This window comes from Sphaerodactylus townsendi, linkage group LG04 (assembly GCF_021028975.2).
Source record: "Sphaerodactylus townsendi isolate TG3544 linkage group LG04, MPM_Stown_v2.3, whole genome shotgun sequence".
Taxonomy (NCBI): domain Eukaryota; kingdom Metazoa; phylum Chordata; class Lepidosauria; order Squamata; family Sphaerodactylidae; genus Sphaerodactylus; species Sphaerodactylus townsendi.
Window position 1 is genome coordinate 15,102,440 of NC_059428.1, and position 23,005 is coordinate 15,125,444.

Genomic DNA, 23,005 nt, shown 5'->3' on the forward strand with positions numbered 1-23,005 from the left:
TACTATAGACATCAAAAGAGCTTCAAGACCAAGAACAAGCCACATGAATAAAGATAAACTTGCTCCCAGTTCAGAGAGTTCTGAGAGAACCCAGCCAGCAGGCTTCATGTGTAGGAGTGGGGAAACAAAATAAGCCTTTTTGGGGCTCATAAAATTGAACCCACCCAGACCAAAGTTCACCAAGCCTTGATGCTATTACCAGGAGAGCCTCCTGGAGCCACCTTGAAAGTCTGGTGTCTCTACCTTGAAAAATGTGCAGCCTGTTTACACACTCAGAAATTCCCCTTTGGCTACGATGGAGCCAAGACACTGCACCGCAGATAATCTGGGCAATTTCTTGGGGTGCCTGTCACAGGCGCAATTTTAAAGCTAGTAGCACCAACATTTCTTGGTATCTTCCGGAGGCTGTCCTGATGATACCATCTCCTGTTAACTTCCATTGGAAAAAATGGAGGAAGGGGCACCCACCTTGTGGGTCCATTACTTTGCCCCCCCCGAACCAAACTTCACCGAACTTGGGTGACATCACTGGGAATGTCTCTGTGGATGAGGCCCGGAAATTTTGGTGTCCCTAGCTTTAAAAATGGACCCTTGCAGGCCGAAAAGTAAAACTGCACCCCAAAAAAGCCCAAATATTTGGATCTACACATATTCAAGCAGGACATATTCAGGCCAATTAGTGTCCTTCTCGAACAGGTCAATCGTTTTAAATACCTTGGCCTTCTTTTTTCACACAATCATTCATGGATCCCCCATAAAAAAGCAGTACTTACCCAGTCATCATCTAGCACTTCTGGTATCCTCCGCTTTTTCTATAGCAGAGGGCACTCTTTTATTCCTGCCGCATTAAAGATTTTTAATGCGATGATCGAATCCGAATTACTTTATGGGGTTCCAATCTGGATCCAGGCTGTCAACCATTCATTCAATTCTCTCCAATCCATATTTTTCCATAAAATTATGGGATTACCTAACTGTGTCCCCTACGCAGCCCTATGTTTGGAACTTGGGCGAAATTCCTTGGAACTTAAAGCCTGGCTTAGAGCCTTTAGATTTTGGCTGTGTCTTCATTCTCTTCCATCTGAACATTCCCTTGTTTCCTTAATGCTCCCAGACACACAGGCTAACCCCTGGTTTTCTCTGATTGAAAATAAAATTGTATCTATTGGATTGTCTCTTGAATCACTCTACTCTCTTTCCTGCTCAGAAGCGTACAAACTACTGAGAGACCGACTCTTTGATTGGGGATTTGCAGAACTATATCTAGCAGCTAAAAGAACTTGCTCTCCCACACAATTTTTAATCCCATTTGATCAGGGTCGCATGACCCACTACTTATATTTTCTAACTAACCCCTGCTCAAGGAGAGCCTTCGCAATTGCTAGATTCAATGTCATGCCATCTGCCTTACTACATGGCAGGTTTAATAACCTGGAAAAATCTAAAAGGTTATGAAGCTGTAATTCTAACGTAGTTGAAACATTGGCTCACCAGCTATTACATTGCACTAATTTGCTAAAATTAGATCTTGATGAGATTATTTCTCTTGTTGAATCACTCTGATTTTGTTTTTTTGTGAAGAGATTGCAAGCTTTGTTATGTTTCCATAGAAGTTTTTTTCCAGCTCCATAACAAAACACCCATAGAATATTTTCTTGAGACCAACACAAGTGACACAAGGTGGTCTAGAAAACGTTGTCAAATTGGTTTTGTTCGTTGTGCCTCAGTCTATCTGATTGACAAAAGGAACGGCCATTTCTTTGCATCACTGAGGTTTTTCCCTTAATGACTGCAGCTCATCAAGCTTGTGGGGCAGGACTTCTTGCCTGTCAGAAAGGTGTGGTCTGGGTCAGGTGTCCTTTATTCTTCCTCTCAAACCTGCTTCTTGCCGTACCTCCCCTTTCCAGCTCTTCTAACATATGCAGTGGAACCAGCTGTAATTTCGCAAATGTTATGCAAAGAAGACTCAGTGAACCCACAACTGCTCCTGTGAAGATAACTCTTTATTTGCAGATTGTAGCTGTGATCCAGTTCAGCATAGAAACACACAGTGAGAGAATCCTCATTTCCCCCCTGCTTTTACAATTCCATTGTTTTCCCTGGGCTAGTATTGCCCTACATGACGTGATATCTTTCCTTCAGTTGGTTAAGCTGCTTCCTATATTAGGGGAGTGGGTGAGATTTGGAAATATTAAAACGACAGTGGGCAAGAGACTCTTCCTTTCATGACAATTTACTAATATGGCAGAGAAACCCAGTCACTGATATGCCAAGATGGGGACCCAAGAAAACAGCCAGGGAACAGCACAGACTAGAAAGCTTTGTTCAGCGCTGAGAAATCCAGGCTCACATTCCTGCTGAGCCACAACACTGAGTGGACTTGAGGGAATTTTAGCCCTTCTTGTATCTCTCTCAGCTTAAACTACCTTTCAAGCTTGTTTAGGAGATAAATATCTCCTCTGAGTAAATGACATGATATTGTCAGAAGAACTCTGCCCAAAACTCAATCGTGCTCCCCGTTTTTACCCCCATAATAATCCCCTGAAGTTTGCTAAACTGAGAAAGAGAACTGGCCCAAGTTTAGCCAAAGAGCTTCAGGAGCAAGTGGGGAATTCAGTATTCAAATCACATCAACACAGCAGCTTACACTGTGCTGAAAGTCCATCTGGCCATGTTGCACTAGTAGACCCATGTTAACAGCAGGCAGGAAAAAACTATTTATTATTTCACTTAAGCCACCGAGCTGATCAACCTCCACCAACACCCTTTTATGAAACATAAATTGCTATAATAACATTTCTTGGAGGCAGTCAGACTATTCTTCCATGGCATCCATCTTCATGGCAGTCATGACATGGATAAGTGTCTGGCATGATTAGCATCTCCGTTGTTTCCATGAAAGGACCAAACTTATTACTTGGAAAGGTAACCTATGGATGAAATTGCAGTTCCATTTAGTGAAGCCCGATAAGCTACTTGGGATATACAAGAATGGATTCGTGATGGAAAGTGACATTGAGTCACAACTGACTGAAGGTGACCTTGTAGGGTTCTGGAAAGGGCAGCAACCTGTCAGTATCACTCAGTATCCCCCCTCCGTTTTTACACAAGGCCTGAACATCTCGTGAAAAAGTTCTCACCTACAGTTTCATTTTTTTCTACCAGTGTGCACCTATCAACAACTGATTACAATAAGCCATCTGGCCTTCACCCCAGTGACGAGATTATACCCACCAGCCAGGTCCCAGGATAAGAGCATGCCAAAATCCAGCCAGGGGAAGCCCTAGTTAACTACAAGCAGCAGTGAAGACATATGCAACAGGCCCAATACATGAATGTGGCTCAGGATCCTGACACATCCACAGTCTGGGCATAGCAATGGATTAGAGGCTTGTAAGCCTAATTCTTCCAAACACTTTGCAAGTATGGAAACTATATGGTCCATTCTGGATGGGCCATAAGGACTGATGTAGATTCTGGTAAAAAACACACCATTTTGCGGGAAGACTTTGCACAGCTGCCACAGCTGGAGCAAAGCCACAATGGCCCACATCCCCCACATGGTGTTTGGGCATCCACCTGGTGCTGAGTGAACGACTCTGGGTGGATGCTGCCATTTTCCCTGTGCCACTTTAGTTCTCCTTTTACCTCCTCCCGGCTACCATCGCTCTGCAGAGGCTGGGCCTCCTGGCCTCTGACCCCGGGGGCGTCATGGTGACATGGGTGTGTCATGGTGACATGGGCGTGTCCCTACAGCTCTGAAGAGCAACGGCAGCCTAGAGAAGGTAAGAGGGGAACAAAAGCCGCAGCCCCGTGGGCCGCAGCAGCGATGGGATCATTTCCATGACAGCTTACATACTGACCCAGGGGGTGCACCAGCATCAAGTATACCGGTGCACCGCTGCTCTGAGGCCCATGTGGAATGGGTCTTTGACTAACAAAGCCTTAAGCCTGTACGCATGGTAGAAAACCTGGGAGTTAGATAATGAGGAGTGATGGACTGAGGTAAATAAAACTGAAATTAGGTTACACAGATCCAAAACGGAGCAATGCTTTTTCCTAAGCACTTTTCAGCTTTATGAATATTCAAGGACATGTGTGACAGATTGCTAATAAAATGGCAAATTTAAAAGGTGCAGTTCAGACAGAACAGGAGCACAATGAGTTAACCACAGCTCCACCTAAAGGGCTGGCTGTGTTGCAGTTAGCTAGAGCGACAGAGAGAGTGTGTGCTCACCTGAGACACCGAGTCACACAGAGAGAGCCAGTCAACAGATCCTGTCAGTGAGAGTCAAGAGGCTGGGTGGGCAGAGTTCTCACAGAAATCTCTCAAAAGCTGAGAGGAAAAGATCCTGACTTCACTTGGTGGCCAGGTGGTGGTGAAAGAAAAGAGGGGAAACCTATTCACGGGGACAATCCTAGGACCACACAAAGGGCTTGGAAATTGTTGCAGGGGACTCAGCACCTAGAAATGGGATTGGAGAATACCTGAGCGTGTGTTAGTATAATTGGAGGAGTCAAGAGAGGGTTTAGAGAAACCCCAGACTTGCTCTGTCCCAACCCAGTGAGAAAAACCTGAAGGGCAATTGGTGATTCAGGATCTTGTTCAGGAGCATGTAGGAAAGGTTTACCCTGAAGGACTTAACTGAGTGTATGAAGGTATATTTTAGAACTGAAACAGCCTTTTTGTGAAACAGCTAAAGTAAAAGTACTAAGATCTGAATATAACATCTTAGTATTCTCTGCCTAAGAAAAATAACCTCTTAAAACCGCTCTGTACCATCAAATTGAGAAAAACAAGCCTGTAAATAAATTCTTGTTGGTTTGACTGTTAAGAAGCCTCTCAGAGTTCCATTTTCCCTCAAAAAGGTGGCTGCCTACGTTTCCTGACAGGAATTGCCTAAAGAGCTAGTGTGTGCATGTGAGTGGGGGGAGGGGGTGTAACTAGGCAAACTGGAGCCCTGGGCAAAACCTGAGATTGATGCCCCCCAGGCGCATGCCGGATGCAACACGTACCCCCCACCCCTTTATAGCTACGCCCAGTGGCGTATCTAGGCAAACTGGAGTTTGGCACACACACCCCATGGGCAGTCGCCCTCCCCCACAACAACCAAACAACAATTTTTTACACCAGGTCGTTTCAAAGTCACCATCACATTATAGAACATGCCCCAACTCACAAATCTGAACACAGCAATGGGCCCTGCCACACAGCAGAAGTAATTTTTGAAAGCTTTTTCAAAATGCTTTCAAAATGTTTTATTACTGTTATGAAAACATTTTATTGTGTATCAGTCCCCCCAATTGGGGGAAACAGCATCACTTTCAATGTTATCTAAACTGGGGACCCCAGATTCACCCTTTAAGGTGGATTTAAAAGGAGAATCTGGGCTCCCTAGTTTAAACAAGTGATGCTGGAATCCACTCCCAAACTGCATCATTTTCAATGGTGTTTAAACTAGGGAGCCCAGATTCTCCTTTTAAATCCACCTTAAAGGGAGAATCTGGGGTCCCCAGTTAAAGCAACATTGGGGGTTGATTCTCCCCCACCCTGAAACAGCATCACTTTCAATGCTTAAACTGGGGACCATAGATTCTACCTTTATATACATGCCAAAGGGCGGATTAAAAAATATCTGGGGATATTTAGGGATTGCCTGCTATCAGGGGTGCAATTGCTAAGCTATCAGCACCAAACTTTCAGGGTATCAGTGAGAGAATCTCCTGATGACACCTCCCAAGTTTGGTGAAGTTTGGTTCATGGGGTCCAAAGTTATGGACCCTCAAAGGTGTAGCCCCCATCTCCAATTAGCTCCCATTGGAAACAAAGGGGGTCGGGACACCCCCTTTGGGAGTCCATAACTTTGGACTCCCTGAACCAAACCTCACCAAACCTGGGTGATAGCATCAGGAAAGCCTCCCGAAACACCCCTGAAAATTGTGGTGCTGCTAGTCTAATAACTGTGTCCCCTGCAGGTTAAAAACGGAAAACCCACTAAAATTCAAAAAAACTCACAAACGAACCCTGCAAATTTGGCTCTCGCCACAAGTGGGCGCCCTGGGCAACTGCCCACTTTGCCCAGTGGGTGTTACACAACAGGGGGAGTGCCTGGGCTATCAGCAGCCATTAGTTGAGTCCTCAGCACTCCCTCCTGCTAGGCCTCTGTGAGTGAGGCTGTGTTACAAATGCATGTCTAAAACACACCTGTCAGAACTTAACCCCCTTCCACACATGCAGAATAATGCCCTTTCAATCCACTTTCAATGCACTTTACAGCTGGATTTCACTTTGTGAAATAGCAAAATCCACTTGTAAACAAATGTGAAAGTGGATTGAAAGGGCATTATTTTGCATGTGCTGAAGGGGTCTAAGTCTTTTACCTGGACAAGGGAAGGAAGAAGGGAGAGAAAAGGGCAAAATATGAGATACTTACATCAAGGAAAAACCCTCTCCATCCATTTTCTGGAAAGGTCATTTCTTTCTTATAAACATTTCTTTTCTGCATGAAGATAACAGAAGAGGATGTCCTAAAACCATTGAATATTGCCTGGGAAGCGTAATAGCTCTTACAGATTGGGCGGGGGGTGGTGCTAGTAGAAGTGGGGTGTGGGAAGTTTTGCCAACTCAAAAAATGCCCATGAGTTCCAGCCACTCAATATCAAGTATTCAAATAATTTTCCAAATGCTTTCCTAACAATATTTAAAGAAGTCAATGAAAAAACATTATTAGTCATATAGGCATATCTCATTATTGAATGAGGTTGAGGCTGCTGATTGGTAGGGGCTGCTGAAGCTGCTGATTGGTGGGGCTGCTGATTGCTGGGGCTTTTCAAATTTTTAAATCTTTTCAGTTAGTCTCTGGAACCAGCAGAGAAGAGTAGCAGTGGAGAAGAGGAGTGGGCCAGAAAGGCCAGAGTGAGCTCTGGTTTTCTTTTCAGAGGGTTTTTCTCAAAGCCACATCTTTTAAGCAGTGTATTTTTACAGGGGTTTTCTCTTTTTTCTCCTTGTCCTGGGGCTGCTGATTGGTGGGGGCTGCTGAGGCTGCTGATTGGTGGGGCTGCTGAGAGGTGGGGCTTTTCAAATTTTTAAATCTTTTCAGTTAGTCTCTGGAACCAGCAGAGAAGAGTAGCAGTGGAGAAGAGGAGTGGGCCAGAAAGGGCTGAGTGAGCTCTGGTTTTCTTTTCAGAGGGTTTTCTCAAAGCCACATCTTTTAAACAGTGTATTTTTAACAGGGGTTTTCTCTTTTTTCTCCTTGTCCTGGGGCTGCTGATTTGTGGGGCTTCTCAAATTTTTAAATCTTTTCAGTTAGTCTCTGGAACCAGCAGCGCACTCCATTAGGCGCGCACAGGTGTTTTACTAAATAAGAACATATTTTAAGGGAAGGTATAGAAGGTATAGTAGAAGGTATAGAAACCTTAAGAGAGAGGCACTAATTAAAATCAGTATTTGAATATCTAAGCAAAATTAGATATGAAGGCAAGAAACCAGCAGAGGGGTGGGGGCTTCCCAGTGTTTGGCACTGAGTGTCACATGTATGACTATCTGCCACTAGGACAGAAGTTGTGGGTGTGCCCTTGCTGCAATGAGCTCCAGGCACTCAGGAAATGTGTCCATTCTCTTGAAGCCAAGGTGGCAGACCTGGAGAAGCTGAGAGAGACACAGAGGGTGAGAGATGAGGCTTTCAGGGACCTAACAGCCGGGTCCCACTCACAAGGTGACATCTCTTCAGATGTCATGGAGAATGATAGTCTGGGGGACGGAGGGTGCAAGAGGTGGTGGAAGGTGTTCCCTTAGGTGGGACCCCTTCCTTAGCTGGTGATCAGATATCCTCTCGCACTGAGGATACCCCTCAGGGAGGTGGGAGGCTCCTTGTAGTAGGTGATTTGATCGTTAGGAATATAGAGAGTTGGGTTTGTGAGAGGCGTGATGACCGCATGATGACTTGCCTGCCTGATGTGAAGGTTGCAGATGTCACGCTTCATCTAGATAGGCTGTTAGACAGTGCTGGGGTGCAGTCAGCAGTTGTGGTCCACATTGGCACCAATGACATTGGGAAATGTAGCTGGGAGGTTCTGGAAACTACATTTAGGCTGCTAGGAAATTCAGGACCCCCAAGGTGGCATTCTCTGAAATGCCACCTGTTCCACGCGCAGGGCGAGCTAGGCAAGCAGAGATACAGGGTCTCAATGTGTGAAGGTGGTGTAAGGCAGAGGGTTTCAGAGTTGTCAGGAACTGGGGAACCTTTTGGGACAAGGCAGGCCTGTACAAAAGGGACAGGCTTCATCTTAACCAAAGAGGAACCAGGCTGCTGGTGCTCACCAGGAAAAAGCACCAGGCCCAGACAAGATAACACCTTCTTGCCTAAAAGTCTGTGCTGTCCAATTGGCTCCCATCTTCACCCAAATCTTTAACAAATCACTAGAGATGTGCTATGTTCCTTCCTGCTTCAAACACTCCACTATCGTCCCAGTGCCGAAGAAGCCTTCCATCAAGGAACTGAACGACTACAGACCAGTTGCTCTAACATCTGTAGTTATGAAAACTTTTGAAAGGCTAGTGATGTACCATTTGAAAACCATCACGGATCCACTGTTGGACCCCTTGCAATTTGCATACCGAGCAAATAGATCGACAGATGATGCTGTTAATATGGCTTTGCACTATATTCTACAGCATCTTGAATCGCCAAAGACCTATGCAAGGGTCCTCTTTGTTGACTTTAGTTCAGCATTCAATACTATCAGACCGGACATTCTTCTAACCAAACTAAATCAGCTAGCAGTACCTGAGCATATTTGTAAGTGGATCACAAGCTTCCTAACAGATAGGAAACAGCAGGTGAAGCTAGGAAAAATTACATCAGACACCTGTAAAATGAGCACAGGGGCCCCCCAAGGCTGTGTACTTTCACCACTTCTCTTCTCTCTGTATACCAATGACTGCATCTCAAATGATCCATCTGTTAAAATACTGAAATTTGCAGATGATACAACAGTGATTGGTCTCATTCGAGACAACGATGAAACCGCATACAGACGGGAGGTTGAACAACTAGCCTCGTGGTGCCACTGGAACAATCTAGAACTGAACACACTTAAAACCGTAGAAATGGTGGTAGATTTCAGGAGAAACCCTCCCATCCTACCTCCTCTCACAATACTAGACAACACAGTATCAACAGTAGAGACCTTTAAATTTCTAGGCTCCATCATATCTCATGACCTAAAATGGTCACCTAATATCAAAAATGTCATTAAAAAAGCACAACAAAGAATGTTCTTTCTGCACCAACTCAGGAAGCTCAAACTGCCCAAGGAGCTGCTGATACAGTTCTACAGAGGAATCATTGAGTCTGTTATCTGCACCTCTATAACTGTGTGGTTTGGTTCTGCAACCCAACAAGATCGACACAGACTTCAGAGAATAATCAGAACTGCAGAAAAAACAATTGCTGCTAACCTGCCTTCCATTGAGGACCTGTATACTGCACGGGTCAAAAAAAGGGCTGTGAAAATATTTACTGACCCCTCGCATCCTGGACATAAACTGTTTCAACTCTTACCCTCTAAACGTCGCTACAGAGCACTGCACACCAAGACAACTAGACATAAGAACAGTTTTTTCCCGAATGCCATCACTCTGTTAAACAAATAATTCCCTCGATAATGTCAAACTATTTATTATATATTTATTATATAATTACTGCACTACTTTTTTCATCATTCCTATTACCCATCTCCTCCCAATTATGACTGTATGACTATAGCCTGTGCTGACATTTCATTTTATTTTATGATTTTACATTTTATGTTTTTATTACTATTGATTGTTTCCTGATTGCTTACTAGACCTATATGACAATCATTAAGTGCTGTACCTTATGATTCTTGACAAATGTATTTTCTTTTATGTACACTGAGAGCATATGCACCGGAGACAAATTCCTTGTGTGTCCAATCACACTTGGCCAATAAAGATTCTATTCTATTCTATTCTATTCTATTCAACATTAAAAAGGTAGCAGAACAGCTTTTAAACTGATCCTTGGGGGAAAGCCGACAGGAGCTAAGGTGACTTCGGTTCGGAATACAGTGTCAATGGGGATGCAGACAGAGCGGGAGGTTTTTCTAAATCAACCACATACAAGCAAGGAGCATAGCAATGTGATAAGTGATAGTGTCTACAAGAGGCTAGAGGGAAAAACACATAAATCCCAAGTTAGGGACAGAGACAGAGTATACAAGTGTCTCTATGCTAATAGCAGAAGCCTTCGACCTAAAATGGGGGACCTGGAGTACAGAGTTTTGGAGGAAATTGATATAGTGGGCATCACAGAGACATAGTGGAATGAGGAGAACAAGTGGGATGCTGTTATCCCAGGTTACAGGCTGTACAGGATGGATAGGACAGGGTGTATTGGGGGTGGGGTGGACCTCTACATCAAAGAAAGCATAGTGTAACATAAAATAGACAATGCACTGGGAGCTGATTCCTCTACAGAAGCACTGTGGATATCAATACCAGGGGTGAAGCATAGTTTAACATTAGGAATATATTATCGTCCCCCTGACCAAAGCACAGAAGAGGATTCTGAGATGGAAAAAGAAATTAGAGAGGGCAACAAAACCAAGTCCTGTCTTACAAACCTACTAGAGTTCTTTGAGGGTGTAAACAGGCATGTGGATAAGGGGGAACCAGTGGATATTGTCTACTTGGATTTCCAAAAGGCTTCCAACAAAGTTCCTCACCAGAGACTATTGAGAAAACTCAGCAATGAAGGAATAAGAGGGGAAGTCCTCCTATGAATTAAAAACTGGTTGAGGTACAGGAAACAAAGGGTGGGTATAAATGGGAAGTTCTCACAATGGAAAGATGTAGGGAGTGGTTTCCCCCAAGGATCCGTTTTGGGACCAGTACTCTTTAACCTATTCATAAATGACCTGGAAGTAGGGGTGGGTAGCGTGGTGGCCAAGTTTGCAGATGATACCAAATTATTTAGGGTGGTGAGAACCACAAAGGATTGCGAAGAGCTCCAAGCAGACCTTGATAAATTAGGTGAGTGGGCTAAGAAATGGCAAATGCAGTTCAATGTAGCAAAATGCAAAGTGATGCACATAGGGGCAAAAAATCCAAACTTCAAATACACGCTACAGGGGTCCGTGCTATCAGTCACAGACCAGGAATGGGATTTGGGCGTCTTAGTGGATGGGAATGTCAACTCAATGCATGGCAGCTGTGAAAAAGGCAAACTCTATGCTGGAGATCATTAGGAAAGGAGTTGATAATAAAACTGCAAGGATTGTCATGCCCTTATATAAAGCTGTGGTGCAACCGCACTTGGAGTACTGTATTCAGTTCTGGTCGCCACATCTCAAAAAGGATATCGAAGAGATAGAAAAAATGCAGAGAAGGTGATTGAAAGATTGGAGCACCTTCCTTATGAGGAGAGGCTGCAGAGTTTGGGACTCTTTAGTTTGGAGAGGAGTCATCTGATGGGGGTATGATTGAAGTCTATAAAATTATGCATGGGGTAGAAAATGTTGACAGAGAGAAATTTTTCTCTCTTTCTCACAATACTAGAACCAGGGGGCATTCATTCATAATGCTGGGGGAAGAATTCGGACTAATAAAAGGAAACACTTCTTCACGCAACGTGTGATTGGTGTTTGGAATATGCTGCCACAGGAGGTGGTGATGGCCACTAACCTGGATAGCTTTAAAAAGGGCTTGGACAGATTTATGGAAGAGAAGTCAATCTATTGCTTCCAAACTTGATCCTCCTTGATCTGAGATTGCAAATGCCTTAGCAGACCAGGTGCTCAGGAGCAGCAGCAGCAGAAGGCCAATGCTTTCACATCCTGCATGGGAGCTCCCAAAGGCACTTGGTGAGCCACTGCGAGTAGCAGAGTCCTGGACTAGATGGACTCTGGTCTGATCCAGCAGGCTCTGTCTTATGTTCTTATGAATGTGGATTATCAACATTTAACCTCAATAATGTCAGAAAGACTAAGAGCCTGATCTACAGGCAATGTATATTTGTTTGATCTATTTCCCCATTCGTTGTCCAAAGATCTAGACCACTATGCATGGCTTTGCTCCCAGTTTGGAACTCCACAATGATCATCTGAAGTATGTATAGATGGGAGAGAGTGACTGGCCCAACTTCCCCCAGAAGTTTCCAGAACCAAGGAGGGAATCCAACCAGCAAATCATTACAAAACACCAGCTGAAACTGCTTTCATACACAGACTAGCTACCTTGCACCAGTGGACCTACCATAACAGTAGGCTGAAAAGGCCTGTTTACTATATCTCATAAGTCACCAAGCTGATCCACCTCCAGTAACACCCCCACATGAAACATAAATTGCTGGAGGTTGTGAGGTTTCCGGGTTATGTAGCCCTGGTCTGAGTATCTCTATTCCTGGGATTCCACTAGCATCTTCAGAGATGTAAACACACAGCCCGGAAAAAGGCTATTCACCTGCCCTTCCTTGAACCTTTGAAAGTGGGGCAGTGGGAGATGGGCCTTACCCTTTTAGGGGCCCATATCATTGAACCCCCTGAAGCAAAGTTCCCCAAACCTGGATAGTGTCATCCAGTGACTCCTGAAGATACCCTGAAAGCTTTGTGACTGTACCATCACAAATGTGCACCCCACAGCCTCCACCAGAAATTCCCCGTTGACAGCAATGGAGCAAAGTCACTGCAGAATGAAGAATCTTGGGCAAATTTCTGGGGGTGCCTGTAAGGGGCACATTTTTAAAGCCAGTGGCACCTAAGTTTCAGGGTGCAGTTTGGTTCACGGGGAGAAAACTTATGGACCCTCAAAGGCGTAGTCCCCATCTCCTTAGCTCCCATTGGAAAGAATGAGGGATAGGGGCACCCCTTTGGTGGTCCATAACTTTGGCCCACCAGAACCAAACTGCACCAACCTGCGTAGTATCATCAGGACAGTCTCTGAAATGTGAAATAAAACCTAAAAAAAAAACGCATCCGAATTTCTCAGATGTTTCCACAGATTCGCATGTGTCCAAAACTGACAGTTTCGGGATTCGGCTGATCCAAATCCATTGATCCGAAACTGATTCGAATCTGAATCTGCCTGAATCTCTTTGGTATCGACCAACCCTAGTAATAGGTTCCATGTGAAGAAAAAGAGATTCCACCTAAACATCAGGAAAAACTTCCTGACAGTAAGGGCTATTCAAAAGTGGAATGCACTAACTTGGACTGTGGTGGAGTCTCCTTCTTTGGAGGTATTCAAAGAGAGGCTTGATGGCTGTGATGGATTCACCCAGAAAAGGGTTAATAGTTTTGCTAAGGTGCAGCCTAAACAATCCCCTTATATGGAAACACGTCCTGATTGGCTGGCAGAGGTGCAGTTCACCTAGAGCCGTGATGGTGAACATTTGGCACTCCAGATGTTATGGACTACAATTCCCATCAGCCCCTGCTACAATTCCCATCAGCCCCTCCTACAATTGGGACTACAATTCCCAATTGGCCATGCTGGCAGGGGTTGATGGGAATTGTAGTCCATAACATCTGGAGTGCCAAAGGTTCACCACCACTGACCTAGAGCCACAGGTAAGGGGAGCTGAGACGTACTATAAAAACAGGGAAAAGCCTGTCAGTGAAACAACATTCTTCCGATTCTTATTCTGCTTCTGTTGGGACTGTCTGTGTGTGAAGGGGCACAGATTCAGCAGACAGACACAGATCGTGTCAGCACCCAGTTCCTTGAGTCTGGATATTGTGTCCAGTGCCAGTGTGGCCAGTAAGGAACCAGTGAGAGGAAGGCTAGGAGGGCAGAGTACTCAATATCTCAGACTTAGAGAGAAACAGTGGCTGTAAGAGGTTGGATAGCCTGAAGATAGATAGATAGATAGATAGATAGATAGATAGATAGATAGATAGATAGATAGATAGATAGATAGATAGATAGATAGATAGATAGATAGATAGATAGATAGATAGATAGATTGATAGATAGATAGATAGATTGATAGATTGATAGATTGATAGATTGATAGATTGATAGATTGATAGATTGATAGATTGATAGATTGATAGATTGATTGATTGATTGATTGATTGATTGATTGATTGATTGATTGATTGATTGATTGATTGATTGATTGATTGATTGATTGATTGATTTATTTATTTATTTATTTATTATATTTGTAGACCGCCCCATCCCCTAAGGGCTCTGGGCGGTGGACAGCAAACGTCATAAACAATTCACCAATAACAGTTACATTTAAAATCAATAAATACATAAATTACATAAAAATTACAGCGTTCCATGCAAGTCACATGACGTCCAGTATGAAACTATCAGTAGATAAAAAGACCCCTCCCGGAGAGGGGGTGGTATAGATGTTATAGGCTCCCAAGATGATAAAGGGAGGACACAGGAAGGGCGCACACCATCAACGGCCGGCTTCCCCAAAGGCCCGGTGGAACAATTCGGTCTTACAGGCCCTGCGGAACTCTCCAAGATCCCGCAGGGCCCGGACAGCTGGTGGGAGAGTGTTCCACCTGGCTCGGGTGGAAGCCAGCCGTATCATTGAGGGGCCGGGGACCACCAGTAAATTGGCCTCTGCTGAACGTAGAGGCCGTGCAGGGACATATGGGGTAAGGCGGTCCCGAAGGTACTAGGTGCCCAGGCCGTGCAAAGCCTTAAAGGTTAATACCCATACCTTGTGGATGATCCGGAATTCCACTGGAAGCCAGTGCAGCTGGCGCAATACAGGCTGGATATGGTCACGATAGGCACCACCTGTAAGTAGGCGCGCTGCTGCATGCTGGACCAGCTTCAGCTTCCGGATCAGGCGCAAGGGTAGGCCAGCGTAGAGCGAATTACAATAGTCTAACCTGGAGGTGACCGTTGCATGGATCACAGTGGCCAGGTCAGCTTGGGAGAGGAAGGGGGCCAGCCGTCGGGCCTGACGGAGATGGAAAAACGCAGCCCGGGTTGTATGGGCCACCTGGGTCTCCATTAAAAGAGACGAATCCAGAGGGGGCCGGTGCCAATGAGGCCCCCTCCCACACCGGCGGCTGGAAATCCCCAACCTCCCCTTCGCGTCTCAGCCAGAGGATCTCCGTCTTCGATGGGTTTAGTTTTAACCTGCTCTGTTGCAACCAACCAGCGACCGCCTCCAGACAATGCTGTAGAGCTGCAGGGGCGATGGCCGCTCTCCCCTCCATCAACAGAATGAGCTGAGTGTCATCAGCGTACTGGTGACAGATCAGCCCAAAGCTCCGTACCAACTGAGCAAGGGGTCGCATATAGATATTAAATAATAGCGGAGATAGAAGCGCACCCTGGGGCACACCGCACTGAAGCGGGCACCGTCGGGAGGGCTGATCTCCGCACCACACTTGCTGAGTCCGGTCCCGGAGAAACGAGACAATCCACTGAAGGACAGTGCCCCGCACTCCGGAAACGGCCAGGCGGTGGGCCAAAAGATCGTGGTCGACCACGTCAAACGCTGCGGTAAGATCTAACAATACCAGCAGCGCCGATCCGCCTCGGTCCAGCTGTATACGGAGCGTATCTGTGACGGCGACAAGAACGGTCTCAGTCCCATGCCCAGCACGGAAGCTGGACTGGAAGGGGTCAAAGGCCGATGTGTCCTCCAGGAAACCCTGAAGCTGCTCCAGCACCACTCTCTCAATTACCTTCCCCAGAAACGACAGATTCAAGACAGGGCGGTAATTGGCCAGATCTCCAGGATCTAACGGTGGTCTTTTTAAGAGTGGGCAGACCACTGCCTCCTTCAGCCCACCTGGAAAGACTCCTTGCTCAAGGGAGCCATTGATGATATTCAACAGGTGGGGTCGTAGCTCCTCCCGGCAGACTTTAACAAGCCAGGAGGGGCACGGATCCAGAGACAGGTAGTAGGTCTAACAGCAGCCAGGGCCCTGTCAACAGCGGCCTCAGAGAGCAGGGCAAACCGGGCCAAACAAGGGCCTGAAGACGGCAAGGGAGCCTCCAGTTCACTAATTGTAGTCAAAGTAGCGGGGAGGTCCTGGCGGAGTGACGCGACTTTATCTGCGATCTGAAATAGGGAAACTTCACGTGGGGGCCCTCCAAAAGTCAGTGACCATTCCCCTTTCCCCTTTGGTGTTAAAGGATGGGTGGCCCCCATCTCTTATTAGCTCCCATTGGAAACAATGGGGGAAGGGAGCACCCCTTGGGGAGTCCATAACGTTAGACCCCCTGAACCAAACATCACCAAACCTGGGTGGTATCCTCAGGAGAGTCTCCTAAAGATACCCTGAATTTTTGGTACTTCTAGCCTAAAAACTGCATCCCCTGCAGGCCAAAAACTGAAAACACACTAAAAAGTACAAAAAACACAAGCTTGAATTTTTGTGCGGCCCCCAGGTGCGTGCCCAGTGCAATGTGCACCCCCTGGCCCCATTGTGGCTTTGCCTCTGATGAGAACTCTTTCTTTCTGGCTCTCCGCCTTTCTCTCTGGTCTCTCCTGTCCCCGTCTGGCCAACGAACACACCCTCTATAGGCAACTGCAGTCCCTATCCACCCTCCCCCCACAACTGCAGAGGCCCAACTCACAAAGCTATTTGCATGGGTATCTGTATATACTCGTGTATAAGTCTACCCGCATATAAGTCGAACACCTAATTTTTCCTAATTGGGAAAACTTATTGACTCACATATAAGTCGAGGGTGGGAAATGCAGCAGCTACTGGTAAATTTCAAAAATAAAAATAGATACCAATAAAATTACATTAATTGAGGCATCAATAAATTAAATATTTTTGAATTTTATTTCAAAGAAAAACAGTAAACTGTAAGTGGAAAAGAGGGTCAACAAGAACCATATGGTATCAACAATAACTTTAAAAGTACAAAAACCTTAGCTTTTTGGACATAGGGGCAAAAAATTCAAACTTCACATACTGCGCTACAGGGGTCCATGCTATCAGTCACAGACCAGGAATGGGATTTGGGCATCTTGGTGGATGGGAATGTCAACTCAATGCATGGCTGTGAAAAAGGCAAACTCTATGCTGGGGATCATTAGGAAAGGAGTTGATAATAAAACTGCAAGGATTGTCATGCCCATATATAAAACTGTGAATGCTGACCATGGAGTACTGTATTCAGTTCTGGATTTGCCACATCTCCAAAAGGATGTAGAAGAGATAGAAAAAAATGCAGAGAAGGGCGAAGATGTCTGAAAGATTGGAGCACATTCACTTATGAGGAGAGGCTGCAGAGTTTGGGACTCTTTATTTTGGAAGGAGTCATCTGATGGGGGTATGATTGAAGTCTATATAAAGTGCAGAAAATGTTGACAGAGAAAAAATTTCTCCCTTTCTCACAATACTAGAACCAGGGGGCATTCATTCAAAATGCTGGGGGAAGAATTAGGACTAATAAAAGGAAACACTTCTTCATGCAACGTGTGATTGGTGTTTGGAATATGCTGCCACAGGAGGTGGTGATGGCCACTAACCTGGATAGCTTTAAAAGGGGTTTGGACAGATTTATGGAAGAGAAGTCAATCTATTGCTTCCAATCTTAATCCTCCTTGATCTAAGATTGCAAATGCCTTAGCAGACCAGGTGCTCGGGAGCAGCAGCAGCAGAAGGCCAATGCTTTCACATCCTGCATGTGAGCTCCCAAAGGCACTTGGTGAGCCACTGCGAGTAGCAGAGTCCTGGAATAGATGGACTCTGGTCTGATCCAGCAGGCTACTTCTTATGTTCTTATGAATGTGGATTATCAACATTTAACCTCAATAATGTCAGAAAGACTAAGAGCCTGATCTACAGGCAATGTATATTTTTTTATCTATTTCCCCATTCGTTGTCTAAAGATCTAACCACTATGCATGGCTTTGCTCCCAGTTTACAACCCCACAATGATCGTAGTGTATAGATGGGAGAGTGGCTGTTAACTACAGTTTAGAACCAAGGAGAATTCAACCATAAATCATTACAAAACACCAGCTGAAACTGCTTTCATACACAGATTGCTTCACCTTGCACCAGTGGTTTCATAACAGTGAGCAGAAAAAAGGCAGAAAATAGGCGAAAAAAGGCCCATATTTACTATATTGCATAGATCACCAAGCTGATCTACCTCCGTTAACACCCCACATGACACATAATTTGCTGGAGTTGTTTCGGGTTATGTAGCCATGGTCTGGTATCTCTATTCCTGAGATTCCCACTAGCATCTTCAAGAGATGTAAACACACAGCCGGAAAAAAACCATACAACCCTAGCAGCAAATGTGTCCTAAAATCCCCCTCTGCCAGAGACTAAGCGTTTATTTAACAAGGCATAACATGGCTTTGTCAGGCTATTCACCTGCCACCCTTCCTTGAACCTTTGAAAGTGGGGCAGTGGGAGATGAGCCTTACCCACCCTTTTTTGGGGCCCATATCATTGAACCCTGAAGCAAGTTTCCCAAGCTTGGATGGTGTCATCCAGAGACTCTCTGAAGATACACAGAAGTTTGTGACTGTACCTTCACAAATGTGCACCCACAGCCTCCACCAGAAATTCCCGTTGAGGCAGCAATGGAGCAAAGTCACTGCAGAAAGGAAGAATCTTGGGCAATTTCTGGGGGGGTGCCTGCTCAGGGGCACACTCCAGTGGCACACCTAAGTTTCAGGGTGCAGTTCCCAGTTCACTTGAGGGGAAGCATATGGACCCTCAAAGGCGTGAGAATCCCCATCCTTAGCTCAGTGGAAAGAATGAGGATAGGGGAGGCACCTTTGGTGGTCCACTGCTTTTAGCCACAGGGCAAACTGCACCAACATGGGTAGCAGTATCATCAGGACAGTCTCTGATGATACCTGAAACTCTGGTGCCAATAAGACTCAAACTGTGTCCCTACAGTGAAATGTGAAATAAAACCTAAAAAAAAATAAAAGCATCCAAATTTCTCAGATGTTTCCACAGATTATGTCCAAAACTGCCAGGTTTGGGATTGGCTGATCCAAATCCATTGATCAGAGCTGTTGAATCTGAATCTGCCTGAATCTCTTTGGTATCACGACCAACCCTAGTAATAGGTTCCATGTGAAAAAGAGATTTCCACCTAACATCAGGAAAAACTACCTTACAGTAGGGCTATTCAAAAGTGGAATGCACTAACTTGGACTGTGGTGGAGTCTCCTTCTTTGGAGGTATTCAAAGAGAGGCTTGATGGCTGTGATGGATTCACCCAGAAAAGGGTTAAGAGTTTTGGTAAGGTGCAGCCTAAACAATCCCCTAATATGGAAACACGTCCTGATTGGCTGGCAGAGGTGCAGTTCACCTAGAGCCGTGATGGTGAACCTTTGGCACTCCAGATGTTATGGACTACAATTCCCATCAGCCCCTGCTACAATTCCATAACACCCTCTCCTACAATTGGGACTACAATTCCCAATTGGCCATGCTGGCAGGGGTTGATGGGAATTGTAGTCCATAACATCTGGAGTGCCAAAGGTTCACCACCACTGACCTAGAGCCACAGGTAAGGGGAGCTGAGACGTACTATAAAAACAGGGAAAAGCCTGTCAGTGAGACAACATTCTTCCGATTCTTATTCTGCTACTGTTGAAACTGTCTGTGTGTGAAGGGGCACAGATTCAGCAGAAAGACACAGATCGTGTCAGCACCCAGTTCCTTGAGTCTGGATATTGTGTCCAGTGCCAGTGTGGCCAGTAAGGAACCAGTGAGAGGAAGGCTAGGAGGGCAGAGTACTCAATATCTCAGACTTAGAGAGAAACAGTGGCTGTAAGAGGTTGGATAGCCTGAAGAACTGAAATAGGGAAACTTCATGTGGCGGCCCTCCAATAGTCAGTGACCATTCCCCTTTGGTGTTAAAGGATGGGTGGCCCCCATCTCCTATTAGCTCTCATTGGAAACAATGGGGGAAGGGAGCACCCCTTTGGGAGTCCATAATGTTAGACCCCCTGAACCAAACATCACCAAACCTGGGTGGTATCCTCAGGAGAGTCTCCTAAAGATACCCTGAATTTTTGGTACTTCTAGCCTAAAAACTGCATCCCCTGCAGGCCAAAAACTGAAAACACACTAAAAGTACAAAAAACACAAGCTTGAATTTTTGTGCGGCCCCCAGGTCGTGCCCAGTGCAGTGTGCACTCCCTGGCCCCATTGTGGCTTTGCCTCTGATGAGAACTCTTTCTTTCTGGCTCTCCGCCTTTCTCTCTGGTCTCACCTGTAAACGTCTGGCCAACGAAAACACACTCTGGAGGAAACTGCAGTCCCTATCCACCCTCCCCCCCACAACTGCAGAGGCCCAACTCACAAAGCTATTTGCATGGGTATCTGTATATACTTGTGTATAAGTCGACCCGCATATAAGTCGAACACCTAATTTTTCCACAAAAAACTGGGAAAACGTATTGACTTGCATATAAGTCGAGGGTGGGAAATGCAGCAGCTACTGGTAAATTTCAAAAATAAAAATAGATACCAATAAAATTACATTAATTGAGGCATCAATAAATTAAATATTTTTGAATATTTATTTCAAAGAAAAACAGTAAACTGTAAGTGAAAAAGAGGGTCAACAAGAACAATATGGTATCAACAATAACTTTAAAAGTACAAAAACCTTAGCTTTTTTGTAAGGAAGGGTTTTAAACAATGGATCTTACAATAAAAACTGGAATGACCATACCTGTTCACTGTGACTCAAAACTACCCTGCTTTTTAAAATAATAGTTCATTATTTTTAGTGTACATATTTTTTAAATTGCACATGGCAGGTGTCATGTTCGAAGGAACATTCACACAACCTGTCAGGAGAGGAATGTTTATGTTAGCAGTACCAACATTTCAGAGTATCTTTAGGAGACCCTCTTGATGATACCACACAATTTGTTGAAGTTTGGTTCAGGGGTCCAAAGTTATGGACCATCAAAAGGACCCCATCTACTATTAGCTCCCATTGGAAACAATGGGGGATGAGAGCACCCACATTGGGGATCCATAACTTTGGACCCCCTGAACGTGGCTGGTATCAGCAAGATATTATCCTGATAATACCACACAGGTTTAGTGAAGTTTGGTTCAAGGAGTCCAAAGTTATGGACCCTCAAAATGTAGCCCCATAAAGTATTAACTCCCATTGGAAACAATGGGGGATGAGGCACCCACTTTGGGGGTCCATAACTTTGGAACCCCTGAACCAAACTTTACCAAACTTGGCTGGTATCATCAGGAGTGTCGCCTGATGATACCCTGAAATATTGGTGCCACTAGCAGCCTAAAAACTGTGCCCCCTGGTGGCCGACAAAATAAAAACCCTACAATATTTTTTAAAATACACCAGACTCGTGTATAAGTTGAGAGGGGCTTTGTCAACACAAGAAATGTGCTGAAAAACTTGACTTATACACGAGTATGTACAGTAAGTGCATTCATCCCAGAGATTACATTTTTCAAGGCTGCAATATGCTCTGGCAAGAGGAGGAAGGGAGGAAGATCTCAGAACATCAGCATTTTCCACTGGCATTTTGTGGAATACAAACTACTCTGTCTTATAGGGTAGCAACATGTTCCCAAATCAGTAAGTAAAGTCCAGGAGAAATACCTACCACTTCTTTAACGTCTGTCCGAATCCATTTTACAGGGTTGTCTTGGGAAGAATTGCCAGCTGCTCTCTTCATCCTGAAGTCTCGCCTAGCAGCGGTAAAGACAGAATATGGATATGTGCTATCTGCTGAGAAAAATAGCTTAATAACGACCTCATATCCACTGAAGATCAATGTGATTGGAATAACCCTACCTGGTATTATCAACTGTGCCAGCATGGTGAGAATAGACTCTTTGGGTATTGTAGGCAGTAAGAGAAATAGTCCCACTGGTATTTGTCTAGGAAGAGAGAAAGATGTTGGTGACGTGAACAAAAAAAAGCTCCATCCACCCTTTAGAAGCCTTTCTAGAAGTCTTGATGTGCCAGATCAGCTTAGTGAGTGGAGTATTCAACTAGTATCTGTGGGCTCCAGGCTTAAATCTGCACTGAGCCATGAAGCTTGTAAATTAAAAAAAGGATTTTTTGTTTAAACTTTACAAGCCTCTGATGCCAGTTTATTTTAGCCATGCTTTTGTGTCTGCAAATACCAATTACTTCGCATGTTCTTACTCCCCATTCCCTCCACAAAAGGCAGCAGGTGCATAAAAAGAAGAAAGTGGTCCTTCCATACAGAAGTTTGGCAGCATCTCCCTCCTCTTACGTTTTAAAGGCAATGATTCCCTATGGAATTTGGAGGCCATGGTTAGCTTTTTGCTTAGGGGAAGAGAGGCTTTGGACAAGAAGCAAATGGTCACCAGGAAACCAAAGGGCAGGCACCTCAGCAACTACCTGCAACTTGGGATCAATGACAGAAGGAGAAGATAAAACAGCACAACAAAAGCCTATTTGAAAAGAAGACCTCACTTTAAGATCTGTAATAACAGAAGGGAGGGAGGGAGGGAGGGAGGGAGGGAGGGAGGGAGGAAGGAAGGAAGGAAGGAAGGAAGGAAGGAAGGAAGGAAGGAAGGAAGGAAGGGAGGAAGGGAGGAAGGGAGGAAGGGAGGAAGGAAGGAAGGAAGGAAGGAAGGAAGGAAGGAAGGAAGGAAGGAAGGAAGGAAGGAAGGAAGGAAGGAAGGAAGGAAGGAAGGAAGGAAGGAAGGAAGGAAGTCTAGTGTGGGATGTCAGAAAAGAGCATCCAGGGCTGCCTTTCCTATTTTATTTGCTTCTTGGGGATATATCTTCTCTGTACCTAGCCAAGCTCTAATTTTTTTTATAAAACAAGACTTCAAATCCAAATGTTCAATTGTTGGGGAAAAAAGAAACTAGATCTACGTCTGTATCTTTCTGCAGATAATCACTGAATATGAATTTCAGTCACCATGTTCATCTCCCAGGAGATCTTGTGAGGTGTATATTTCTTTTCAACCACCGTGAAGTAAAAAGAGGCAATTCTCTGCAGGAGTTTGTTCTTCTGTAAAGTCAAAT

At 45.0% G+C, this 23,005-nt stretch overlaps 1 protein-coding gene across 1 annotated transcript in view; it reads right to left on the reverse strand.

Moving 5' to 3' along the window:
- Positions 1-2,717: 2,717 nt before the first annotated feature.
- Positions 2,718-23,005, reverse strand: part of LOC125430514 (autocrine proliferation repressor protein A-like) — a 435,445-nt gene continuing 415,157 nt past the window's right edge. The window contains exons 10-12 of the mRNA XM_048492474.1: positions 21,603-21,687; positions 6,435-6,500; positions 2,718-2,930 (exon numbers count right to left, since the gene is read on the reverse strand). Coding sequence (XP_048348431.1) covers positions 2,811-2,930; positions 6,435-6,500; positions 21,603-21,687 — 271 coding nt within the window. The 3' untranslated portion in view covers positions 2,718-2,810. The remainder of the gene's footprint in view (positions 2,931-6,434; positions 6,501-21,602; positions 21,688-23,005) is intronic.